The 12852-nt window shown below is 35.5% G+C and overlaps 1 protein-coding gene across 1 annotated transcript in view; it reads left to right on the top strand.

The window, feature by feature from the left end:
- The window catches only part of CCDC171 (coiled-coil domain containing 171), a 349858-nt gene that overhangs the window by 295398 nt on the left and 41608 nt on the right, over positions 1–12852 (top strand). The window contains 1 exon segment of the mRNA XM_065879246.1: positions 8904–9056. Within this exon segment, the coding sequence (XP_065735318.1) occupies positions 8904–9056 (153 nt within the window).

Here is a 12852-nt window from a genome sequence, read left to right as displayed (position 1 = left end):
AGCATTTAATCCATTTACATTCAAGGTTATTATCAATATGTGTGTTGCTGTTACCATTTCCTTAATTGTTTTGAGTTTGTTTTTGTGGGTCTTTTTCTTCTCCCGTGTTTCCTGCCTAGAGAAGTTTCTTTAGCATTTGTTGTAAAGCTGGTTTGGTGATGCTGAGTTCTCTTAGCTTTTGCTTGTCTGAAAAGCTTTTGATTTCTCTGTAGAATCTGAATGAGACCTTTGCTGGGTAGAGTAATCTTGGTTAGAGCTTTTTCTCTTTCATCACTTTAAGGATATCCTGCCACTCTCTTCTGGCCTGCAGTTTCTGCTGAAAAATCAGCTGCTAACCTTATGGGGATTCCTTTGTATGTTATTTTTTTTGTTTTTCCCTTGCTGCTTTTAATATATTTTTCTGAATTTAATTTTTGTTAGTTTGATTAATATTTGTCTTGGTGTATTTTTCCTAGAGTTTATCCTGTATGGGACTCTCTGTGCTTCCTGGACTTGAGTGACTGGTTCACTTGGGGGTTCCTCCTATCTCCTTGGGTGTCATGGTCCTCCACCAGCAGCTGGCAGGCACCCTAGTTTTGGGGAGACGCTAACTCAGCGTCTTCCCACACCACCATCTTGACGCCTGCATGTATCTTTTTGAATTATGGTTTTCTCCAGATATGGGCCCATGAGTGGGATTGCTGGATCATATGGTAGCTCTATTTTTAGTTTTTTTAGGATCCTCCATACTGTTCTCCGTAGTGGCTGTACCAATTTACATTCACCAACAGGGTAGGAAGGTTCCCTTTTTTTCACACCCTCTCCAGCAACCTGTGCCCTTCTGACTCTAGGCCACTCTCTGTTTTGGTTTGTGGGCACAAACACAGCTGTTGCAGCTCTCCTTCACACCAGTAGGGGAAGAGCTGCCTAGCTCAGTCACCGTGATGCAGAGGAGTGCTCTCCATACTTGTTGATGGCTTACTTTTATTTTTGAACCAGTATCTCCAATATATGTATGTATGTATATTTATACCTTTATAAATTGTATACTTGTGTTATTGTTAAATAAGCTCTATAACATAAAACAAAAAAATATAGAATATTTTAAAGGTATGATTTTAAAAGATTTTTAAAAGAAAGATTAAAAAGTTAATATAAAAACTATGGAGACAGTAAAAAGATCAGTGATTGTCAGGGGTTGGGGAGAAGGGAAGAATGAGTAGGCACAGAGAATTTTTAGGGCACTGAAACTCTTCTGTGTGATACTACCATGGTGGGTACATGTCATTATACATTTGTCCAAACCAATAGAATGTACGTCACCAAGAGTCAACACAAATGCAAGCTATAGGTTTTGGGTGATGATGTGTCAGTATAGGTTCACTGATGGTAACAAATGTACCACTCTGGTGCGGGATGTTTTTGGGTGTGTAGGGGCAGGGGGTATATGGGTAATTTATGTACTTCCCACTCAATTTTTCTGTGAACCTGAAACTGCTCTAAAAAATGTAGTCTATTAAAAGAACTAAATGTAAAATAGAATAAAATCTATATATGGAAGTCTCCAATTTTTTTTCCATTTTAACTCACTTTGGGCACTGAATACATCCCAGTGGGTATGCAAGACAATGGACTTTCCCTTTCTTTTTAATAAAGAGATAAAATTTTTATTCTTTGATATGGATTGGCACTGGTATCATCACTTGGTCCATTTTTTAGACATTAATATTTCCTGTTAGGTATTTTGGGAAAAGGTGGAAGGATTCTACAGTGCAGCAGGGCTGAGAATGGTGTCCTCACTTGTTTATTTACTTTCTTTGTATTTCACCATGAACTCTTATGTACCCTGTATGGTTAAGTAATTTATGGATTAAATTATATTTCATAGTTTAGTCTTTACAGTAGTTTACAATGAGATAAGAGGTAGTCTTTAAAATCTTCTATATAAGGTTTGCTGTTTTTCTTGTGGCAAAATGCTTCAAATTACTCTTGAACTTGAGTGTGAATTATGTACTTTTCTGTAACATAAAGAGAAGGGTTCCAAATCTGTAGACCTTTTCTTTGCTGGCAAGTGGCTATCAAAAGCATTCTATCTATAAATTTTTTTTTTAAAGAAGCCAAGAGAAAACACATTCTGTCACAAGAAGTTTTAAAAAAAATGAACTGCTTTATTGAAGGAGTTTTATGGAGCATTATGAAAATAGTTGTTTGGAAGTGTTTCCAGAATTTTGGAATTTTTCCAAAATTGATCTAAATCTATAAAAATTCATATATGTGTATACACATAGAAAGTTCAGAAGCAACATTTTTGAACCAAAACATGTGTTTGAATTTTTGTTAAAAATATAAAATGTATTTAGTATAAAATGCATTTGTGAAAATATAAAAACAGGACATATATTAGTTTAAAGAACAGTTGATTAATTCAGGGAAGTTGGAAATATTTTAGCCAAAATTCCAATTAAAACTTCATTTACTTGATTGATAGGATTGAAACATGCATGTCATGATTTAATAAACACAACCAGTGGTGTACTTTCGCCCAGTGCATCTTCCCTATTTACCAGGTCATGGGATTGGTCAGGGTGAGGATTCAGTATTAGACTTCCAAACACGTTTCCCCACTATCCAAAAGCAGAGCGTTCCTATAAAACCTGTCATAAGCTGAAATGGTGTTAAGTGAAGGAGCAGTTACCCTAGGCCCCATCTTGCTAATGGATGAACAAAATAAATGGAGACAAAGCACAGATGCTCACAGACACAGTTCAGAGCTGTGTGGACTTGGTGCTTAGATGCTGAGAGTAGTTCCCGGGGAAGGAGCTTGGAGGGGGCGACTCTCACTGCTCTGGGTGAGCGCTGCCTCCAAAAGGGCTCACTGCAAAACAAACAGTGAACGCTATTTTTGCTTTTTGCCTTTTTCGGTAAAAACAAAAATCCTCTTGGGATTTCTTTCGGTTATCGAAAACAGGTACAAATGCAGGTCTTTCGTGAAAGTGAAGTGGCATAAGGCAAACTTTCGAAGAGCAGGGATACCTGTATCACAAAAAGTTATACAAGATTTTTAAAATTGTAAAGCATATCCAATCATATTTCTTTCACTAACCATCATTAGTAATAACTTTTTGTTGAGAGTAAGAGGTTTCAGGGCTACTGATAAAGCCAAGTTAAGGCCCTCTCCCTCCTCTCATAGCTGTTTATGCTTAGTTTCAAGCCCACTTGTACTTGGTTACACCTTTGTAGAAGTGTTTTCTTGCTTGTGTTTTGGATAGGGTTTCTCTAAAATTTTGTTTCTGGCCCCTTCTACTTTCTCTTCCTTACTGATTCCTCAGAATTCTTGTCAGCTGAAAGCATTCTTACCAGCTTTGATGCCTGCACATGCATGCACACACACATATACACACACACACGTGCAACTGTGGAGGTGGATGGCAGTCTGCCATCCTGCTTGAGTCTTTCCTACATAACTTTGTACTGGAATGTCATGGTGAATAGCATTTAGGGCCAGGGCCAGAAACCCAACATCCAAACTAAACAGTCCATTTCCAGATCTTAGACTGGCTCTTGACTGGGGGACGTAGTTGCTATTTGCAGACTAGTAAGAGACGCTTTAACCCTCATTCTCTGCTGTATCCCTACATTTATAAAATGTTGGAATGAAAGTAAGTCAACTAAATGAGCAACCTTACAGAGTAATTTTGTGATAATGAAGAAAATAATTTTCCTTTAATTCCAGGTGCCAAGGAATAAAATTTAATACTAAAAACTATGAGAATGTTATCATTCTAAGACTTTCATTCGTAGGAAAGACATCTTAAATAGTAACTTTTATTTTATTATTTTTTAATTAAAAAATTTTTTTTACTAGGGTACAGTTGATTTACAATGTTGTGTTAGTTTCAGGTGTACAGCAAAGTGAATCAGTTATGCATATACATTTACCCACTCTTTTTTAGATTCTTTTCCCATATAGGCCATCACAGAGTATTGAGTAGAGTTCCCTGGGCTATATACAGTAAGTCTTTATTAGTTATCTGTTTTATATATAATAGTGTGTATATGTCAATCCCAATCTCCCAATTTGTCCCTCACCTCCTATTACCCCCTGGTAACCATAAGTTTGTTTTCTACATCTGTAATTCTATTTCTGTTTTGTAGTTAAGTTCATTTGTACCCTTTTGTTAGAGTCCACATATAAGTGATATCGTATATTTGTCTTTTTCTGACTTCACTCAGTATGACCATCTCTTGGTCCATCCATGTCACTGCAAATGGCATTATTTTGTTCTTTAAATAGTAACTTTTATTATCAATGGGACGTTTTGTTGTTAGGAAGTAAATATTCATTAGCCTCTAAAATTCTTTATTTTTGAAAGAATTTTAATATATTCAATGTGTAGAATAACTTGTATTTAAAATACTTATATGTCCAATAATACCCCTCAGAAATATGGAATCTTTCTTTTATGAGTTAAATTAGTAATTTTCCTAATTTGATATCATTGTCATTATTATAGTTAACATTTACCTGAATGTTTACTGCGTGCCGGATAGTTAAGGTCTTTTCATGTATTAATATTCATTTAACCCCCACAAAATCTTTGTAAGGTAGGAATCATTTTCCCCATATTATGGAGATTTATTATATTTCACATATTTGGTATATCTATTTTACATGGTATACTTACTTTATATAGTATATAGAAATGAAGTATATCCGTAATTACAAATTTTAAAGTAAATGTCAGAGGTTTTTGCTTACCAATTACTTACTCAAAAATATAAACAGAAAATTTACTATTTTGTTGGCATCTAGGCCTTATGATATTTTCCACTAATTGCTCCTTCTCCTAACATCAGCTTCCCAAGGCTCCTACTTTCCCTGAAATCCAATTTTGAAGTCAGTCTAAACTACATAATATGTATATAACAAATTATATAAATAATATACTAGTTCTCAAGTGAGTCACCTGTTTGTGTCTCAGAATTTTTTGTATTCTAAAACACGCTTTTCCTTGAAATAGAGAGAATGTGGAATTTTATATGTTTGAACTTTCTCATCTTGGTATGCTGATTATAAACACAATAGATTATCTCTAAAACAAAAGGCTATTTTTGTCCAGAAAGTGTTTTTTGTTCTGTTTCTCATATAACTAGATAAACCCTACTGAGATTCATATCTCACTGCATGGTATAGTCAAAATCCCAAGGGCCAAAGATGTCACGGGATATATTCTCAAGTGCTGGGCTTGCTTTTGACAGTATCATGCTGCTTTGTCATTGTTTCCTAATGGAAAAAGGTGTGATGTTTTAATACAGGAGTGAGGGGTATTGTATAGCGCTAGACTTCAGGAGGTTGATAGAGAGGTCATGAGATGCTCACTCACTCCTCCTCGTACCCCCTCACTTGATTCCAGCTGTCATTTCCATTTCTTCTACCAAGCTGGCACCTTTCTTTTGTATTAAAGAGTTGGATTTTTCACTGGCATCCTTTATAATATAGTTTGAATGACTTTTTAATACTGGAAGTTAACATTCTTTATTCTTCAAAAGAGCTGTGGATTCTTTGAATAGCTTTGCGATTTCACTGACACTCCTCCCTACCTTTCAGTTCTGAAGGAGGTTTTCATTTTAGAAGCATGTAGTATATTTTACTTACACTAGTTCCGTGAAACATACTTTCTGTATTGATTACCTTACCTTTGCTGCTCTGAAAAAAATATCCTATACAGTAAGTGTTATAGAAAATTGCTTTCATCTCTCAAATACTGCGTTAAAAATTTTAAATGCTTAAGACTCTAAATCCTAAGCAAAAAGTAGATTATTATTTTATTCTTTTTAATGTTATAAAGAAGTAATATGTGGTTTCTCTTAATACTGCACTGAATATCAGAATTTAGTTATTAAAAGCAGATCAAGGAAGGAGCCAAAATAATTATGACTTTTGTTCCATCCATCACGTAAAAATTCAGATATAACTTCTCAAAAAATATTTTATTTTTTAAAAAAGAGATTTGAAGGAATACCTTTTATATTATAATTCCTTTTAGAATATCATGTATGTGACAATTCATGAAATGTGTTTCTCCAAATTTGAGAAATAGGACTTTTTTTTTTTTTTTTTTTGAGGTACGCGGGCCTTTTCCTGCTGTGGCCTCTCCCGTTGCGGAGCACAGGCTCCGGACGCGCAGGCTCAGCAGCCATGGCTCACGGGCCCAGCCGCTCAGCAGCATGTGGAATCTTCCTGGACTGGGGCACGAACCCGTGTCCCCTGCATCGGCAGGCGGACCCTCAACCACTGCGCCCCCAGGGAAGCCCCAGGACAACTTATTAAATGTTGAAATTTTTTATATATTAGAGGCTAGTTCTATTATGACTTACATTGAGATAATAATCCAGGAGCCTATTATTGATAGAAGAGTACTTTCTTCTTTTTATTAAATAAGGCCTTTATGTAAGTTTTCATGCATTTTATGCACTTTAGGTCCTTATATAACAGGAACACATGTATACAAGCCACCTATCACAGATTGTCTAATTAAGATCTTAGTGGAGAATTTAAAAATAGAACAATGGTAATACTACAATGAAATTTACTAGCTTACCATTTTTAGAGGGCTTTTTTATGTTAGGTGCAATGTAGCTGAAGGGTTAAGAGAATGGCTTTGTATTCGATTTTTTTTTTTTTTTCTTTTTTGCAGTATGTGGGCCTCTCACTGTTGTGGCCTCTCCCACTGCGGAGCACAGGCTCCGGACGCGCAGGCGCAGCAGCCATGGCTCATGGGCCCAGCCGCTCCGCGGCATGTGGGATTCTCCCGGACCGGGGCACGAACCCGTGTCCCCTGCATCGGCAGGCGGACTCCCAACCACTGCGCCACCAGGGAAGCCCTGTATTAGATTTTTAACTATCTGATCCTCACAACAGTTTTAGAAATAAGCAAAAAAATTGACTTTTCTTCCTATTTTATGGAGGGAGGAGGTGGAGGCTCAGAGAGATGACATGGCATTGCCCAACAAGATAAAGCTAAGTAAGTGGCAGCATGAGAACCAGAAAAAAATAGGACTTGTGATTCCTGGTCCACCATCTCAGTGGAGAAGATAAATGAATTTACAGAAGTAGAGAGAGACTTGGTGTAGGAAGAAACAGATAAGATTTTGTAATTTCTGATTTTTATCTACTTTTGAAACCCAGGGACATATTTTGTGTTAGTATTAGCCCTCAGCTTACCTTGAAATGACTCAAGGTAAGGAATGTTAGGACATGTGAGATGTTCCCAAACATGAGGTCGTACCATGCTTATTTAGTGTTGGGTAACAGAATGAACTTTTGTGTACTTTATCTTTTTATGCCTACAGCTATGCTTTTGCTTCTTTTTTCGACTTTGAATAAAGTATGGGTAGTAATTTATTCACTAGAGTGTTAAGGTTATATTTTTCCAAGTATCTTCATCCTTTTCTATAAGGTATTTTTTGCCAAACTGAATATAACTAATGTGGCTTTTCATCTTTTCCAGTCTCTCTCTCTCCCCTCCTTCCCTCCTTCCCTCCCTCCCTCCATCCCTCCCTCCCCTCCCTCCCTCCCTCCTTGCCTTCCTTCCTTCCTTCCTTCCTTCCTGTCAGTCATTCAAGCCATCCCTGAAGATACAGAGATGATTAGATTTGACACAATATCTGGCCTAGGTAGCTCCTAAGTGTAGTGACTATAAACATGTAAATTAATGCATTTCTGCCAAAGCAATAAATGCAATAGTAGAAGCAAGCATGAGGGACCCACAGAGAACCAGAATAGAAGTTAACACTGCCTTTGGGCTCAAAAGAGCCTTGTTTAAAGAGGTGGTTTCTGAACTGGGTTTTTGAGGGCAAATAGGAATTGGTTAGGCAAAAATCTATGAATTTTCTTTTAACTACAAATAACTCTTTTTCTCAGACATTGTGTATGTTGTTTCTTACTTTTTGTTCACTACATTATTTCATATGCATTCAGAATTGCCCAAATATCTAGTTTCTTAAAGCCCTCTCAAACCAGACTCTTCAGATTGAATATAATTTGGAAATTTTCAGACTGTCTACCATTGTTCTAAGTTGTGGCTGCAGTTGGAACATGGTTTTCTTGTAAATAACATAAAATTATACTTGAATATGTCTTTGAAATGTTTGATTTTACTTTACTGTATTTGAAGTCTTTTGAAAGACTTTTTAGTCTTTCAAAGGTGTAATAGTATTCTTGGACTTAAAATTCACTACAGCTTGCTTTAGAAGCAAAAGTCTACAAAATATGATTAAACTGTGGTACAGAGGCCCAACAATTCTCCCAAATATTACACTACTTAGGGAAGAGAAAAAATCACCAGCACTTGCTTATGTTATTTATTTTATTATAGCCAGTGTAATGCAAGGGTGTTCCTCTGTTATATGAATGAAAATAATTACGCTTTTCTTACAATATAGGAATCATATTATTTACTCTTAAAAAATCATAGGATTAGTTCAGCTCCTTTTGTTTCAAAACATTTGTTTTCTAGGTGGTTTGAAAATTTTACTGAGCTCATTTTGAAATATCTTGTTTATATATCCATCTGTTGTGTGTCTTAAGATTGAAATTTAGGTCAAATTGCAACTTGAATTTAACTTTACAAAGGTAATAAGTGTGCCATCTTTAAAAACTGCATTCTAAATTTTAAGCGCAATAGATCAAAGTACACCTTATTTAAATAAATATTCTGGAAAAAAGTCTCAATTATTTTCTCCCAGACTTTCTTAAAATAGTCACGGTTCTCAATATAAAATGTGAGGTTTAGCTTTATTATTTTAAAGGAGGATGAAAAGTTGTTTATTTTAAAATTTTAATGATTTTGCTTTCAAATTATGGAAATTCTCCTTTGGGGACAGCTTTATTTGAATTGTATGTGGCATTTTTATTTCTTAAGGCTATGATTAAAAGTTTCGTGGATGTCTACCAGCTTGCAAGCACTAGAATTGCTACATTAGAAAAGGAAATGACATCTCATCGAAGTCACATTGCAACCTTGAAATCAGAACTTCACACAGCTTGTTTACGTGAAAATGAAAGTTTACAATCAGTAAGTCCTGCAATATTGTTCTCTTCTTTGAATCTTGGGTCACATTTACATTCATGTTTTTGTTGTTCATAAGATCACTCACCAGTATATATAATTTAGGGTGAGTAATCAATCAAGCAACGTAAAATTATTAAGTGTGGAGAAAATTTTGAAGGAAGAAAAGCAATTAATTTTTCCATTGTATCATGTATAAAGATATGCATATTGTTATCAATGCTAAAACACTACATCAAGATTCCTTTGTGTTTGGCAGTGCAGCTGACAGTTGGATTTGGCAGTATGCATAGTTAAAGCTTGCAACTGTCTGAAGATTCAGTGTGTCCCATTAAGACAGAATATTATTAATTATGCGTATAACCAGAATGGTAATTAGAACATGTGATTATTCTCTGTAGAAAGCTAGTCTTATCCATAATACATGTCCAGCTAAAGTTGCACGTTGTGATTCATCTATAGGATTAAGATTCAGTTTCAGCAGTCATTTTATGTCTTAAAATTTTAGCCCATGATGAAATTTGGGCTCATTTAAGACTAAACAAAATTTTCTACATTTGAAATACGTGTTTGGGGAGTATCAAAAAATGAATATATTTGTGATATAAAGGAATAAAATACACATTTAAACTTTCTCCTCAAAAGCCAGGTATGTCAACATATCTCAACAGTGAGATTCAGAGGGTTACCAATAATTAGAATGTCTTTTTTCCCTATTTGGTTTGATTAGAATGGATCTGGGTGACTTGTAAGGAAAAACAGTATCATTTTGCCATTTAGCTGTTGACCAATTTCAAATGATGTATTCAACAGAAAAAGAGTTAGCATTAAAGCAAATAGATGCATAGTTGTGGTTTGGTTCTTCAGCTCCTTCAGGTCATAGCTCAAGTGTCAGCGTCCTAATGAAAGCTTTATGACCATGGTATTTAAAACTGCAACCACTAACCCTCCCCCACCCTACAAGCTCTGTCTCATTCTCACCCCACGTTGCCTATCTACCTTCTACCTTCCTTGCTTTATTTTTTTCACTATAGCACTTACCAGCTTACATATATTGTATTTTATTTATTTGCTTTTTGTCTGTTTGCTCCTTAGCCTCATAAAGTATAAGTTCCATAAGGACAAGCTATTTTGGTTATTTTCTTCACAGCTGTAAAGGCATTCTAGTGCCAAGAATAGTCCGACCCACAGTAGGTGTTCAACAAATGGTTATTGAATGAAACATACTGAGACCTAATCCAATAAATGAACAAACTAGTTATTTGGGACCTGAGATGAGATTCAGTTGAGTTCAATTTTTAAAATTACTTTGTTAATTTCTTAGTGAGAGAGTAGTAGTAAATTTGACCTCAAATAAGAGAAATCAAGATGAAGAGGAAACCTTTATAAAGATTTGAGTAAGTATTTGGAATTCATTCTAGTCTTTCTCTGAAACACATTTACATTTTTTCCTGCTAACTCTCTGATCCCATTGGTTAATATTACATTATACTATGTCAGCTTTGTTGGGTCATACCATTATTGGTTATTACTGTTATTCATATAAAAATAATTGCTTATGTTCTGAGAAAGTTTGGTAAGGTGGGATTGTTTCCCATGGGTTCAAAAATTTTTTACCAATTATTAAGCTATTGATGTCTTAATGGAGGTGTGCTTAATGTCCCCCACTATCATAATAAAGCTCCACTTCTCAACCTTCTGAACAGATTTACGGGATATGCTCATCATCTTATTAGTAAGAGGAGGTTCACTCTAGCAGTGATTCTCAAAAGGGAATGTGTGTAATGTGAAAATTTTCCCCATGAGATTCTGATGTGTCCTTCTAGGACACTGCTGCCTAATCCCATGTTTCTATGGGATATATGCTCTCCAGGCTCTTCCCTTAGTTGAGAATCATTGTTTTGAAAACAATAATAAATTTGTATACTAATTTCTATTTTTCAAGACATTTAAATATGTATTTTCTAACTTGAACTACTTAAGAACTCAGAGAGATTAATCTTTTAATTTCATAGATGAGAGGTGATATATATAGTTTGGTAGATAAGAGCATTGGCTTTGGAATTACAACCATTAGAAGTACAGTCAAGTGTAAATAACAGAAAACTTGACTAACATGTTTAAGACAGTTTTTTTTGCTCATACAGCAAGAAGTCTAGAAGTAGGTGACTATTGTCATTGGTTTAGTGGTTCAGCTTCTCTGTAATTTCTCTGCCACTCCCTGATTGTCATAAGATGGAAGCCAGCTCTAGGATTTGGAATCACATTCAAGTCAGAGGAATGGGATGGCCCAGCAATACCTGTTTTATATATATGATAAAGCATTGCAAGGCTTTCCATTTAGAAAATATTTAAGTTTTTATACCATACATTTATTTTTTAAATATTTAGAAATTTTAATATAAATTTAATAGACAACAGATATTAAATGTATATTTAAATGTTTATATATTTAAAAGAGAAAAAGCCTTCCAAGGAAGTTCCAAACATATTTCCACTTATATTCCATCAGCTGGAAATGGGTTGTGTGGCCACCTTGAGCTATAATGAGTCAAGGGACAAGGAAATGAGGAATGAATAGATACCGGGTTAACCAATTAATAGTATATCTGACCTGTCATACAAGTCAGATATATCTGGATTCCAATTCAACTTCTGTCAGTTGTTAATCAGGTGACTTGGGTCTCAGGTTTTCATCTGTAAAATGAGGATAATGGTACTACTCTCTAATAGAGATGTTGGGAGGTCTAGTGAGAAGTCTTTTTTTTTTTCTTAACATCTTTATTGGAGTATAATTGCTTTACAATGGTGTGTTAGTTTCTGCTTTGTAACAAAGTGAATCAGTTATACATATACATATGTTCCCATGTGTCCTCCCTCTTGCATCTCCCTCCCTCCCATCCTCCCTATCCCACCCCTCTCGGTGGTCACAAACCACATAGCTGATCTCCCTGTGCTATGCGGCTGCTTCCCACTAGCTATCTATTTTATGTTTGGTAGTGTATATATGTCCATGCCACTCTCTCACTTTGTCACAGCTTACCCTTCCCCCTCCCCATATCCTCAAGTCCATTCTCTAGTAGGTCTGTGTCTTTATTCCCGTCTTAACCCTAGGTTCTTCATGACCTATGAAAGAATGCTCAACATCACTAATAATTAGAGAAATGCAAATCAAAACTACATTGAGGTATCATCTCACACCATCATCAGAAAATCTGCAAACAATAAATGCTGGAGAGGGTGTGGAGAAAAGGGAACCCTCTTGCACTGTTGGTGGGAATGTAAATTGATACAGCCACTATGGAGAACAGTATGGAGGTTCCTTAAAAAACTGAAAACAGGACTACCATACGACCCAGCAATCCCACTCCTGGGCATATACCCTGAGAAAATCATAATTCAAAAAGAGTCATGTACCACAATGTTCATTGTAGCTCTATTTACAATAGCCAGGACATGGAAGCAATCTAAGTGTCCATCGACAGATGAATGGATAAAGAAGATGTGGCACATATATACAATGGAATATTACTCAGCCATGAAAAGAGACGGAATTGAGATATTTGTAGTGAGGTGGATGGACCTAGAGTCTGTCCTACAGAGTGAAGTAAGTCAGAAAGAGAAAAACAAATACCGTATGCTAACACATATATGTGGAATCTAAGAAAAAAAAAAAAGGTAGTGAGAAGTCTTAAAGTACTTTGCACTTTGCCTTGCACTTAGTGAATAATCCAAAAAAAGTTAGCTATTATTTTTGTTACCATTATATTTACATCTTTTTTTTTTTTTTTACGGTATGCGG

Source organism: Phocoena phocoena, chromosome 6 (genome assembly GCF_963924675.1).
Source record: "Phocoena phocoena chromosome 6, mPhoPho1.1, whole genome shotgun sequence".
NCBI lineage: Eukaryota > Metazoa > Chordata > Mammalia > Artiodactyla > Phocoenidae > Phocoena > Phocoena phocoena.
Note: the sequence above shows the minus strand (reverse complement) of the source record. Positions and strands in the feature narration are given on the sequence as shown.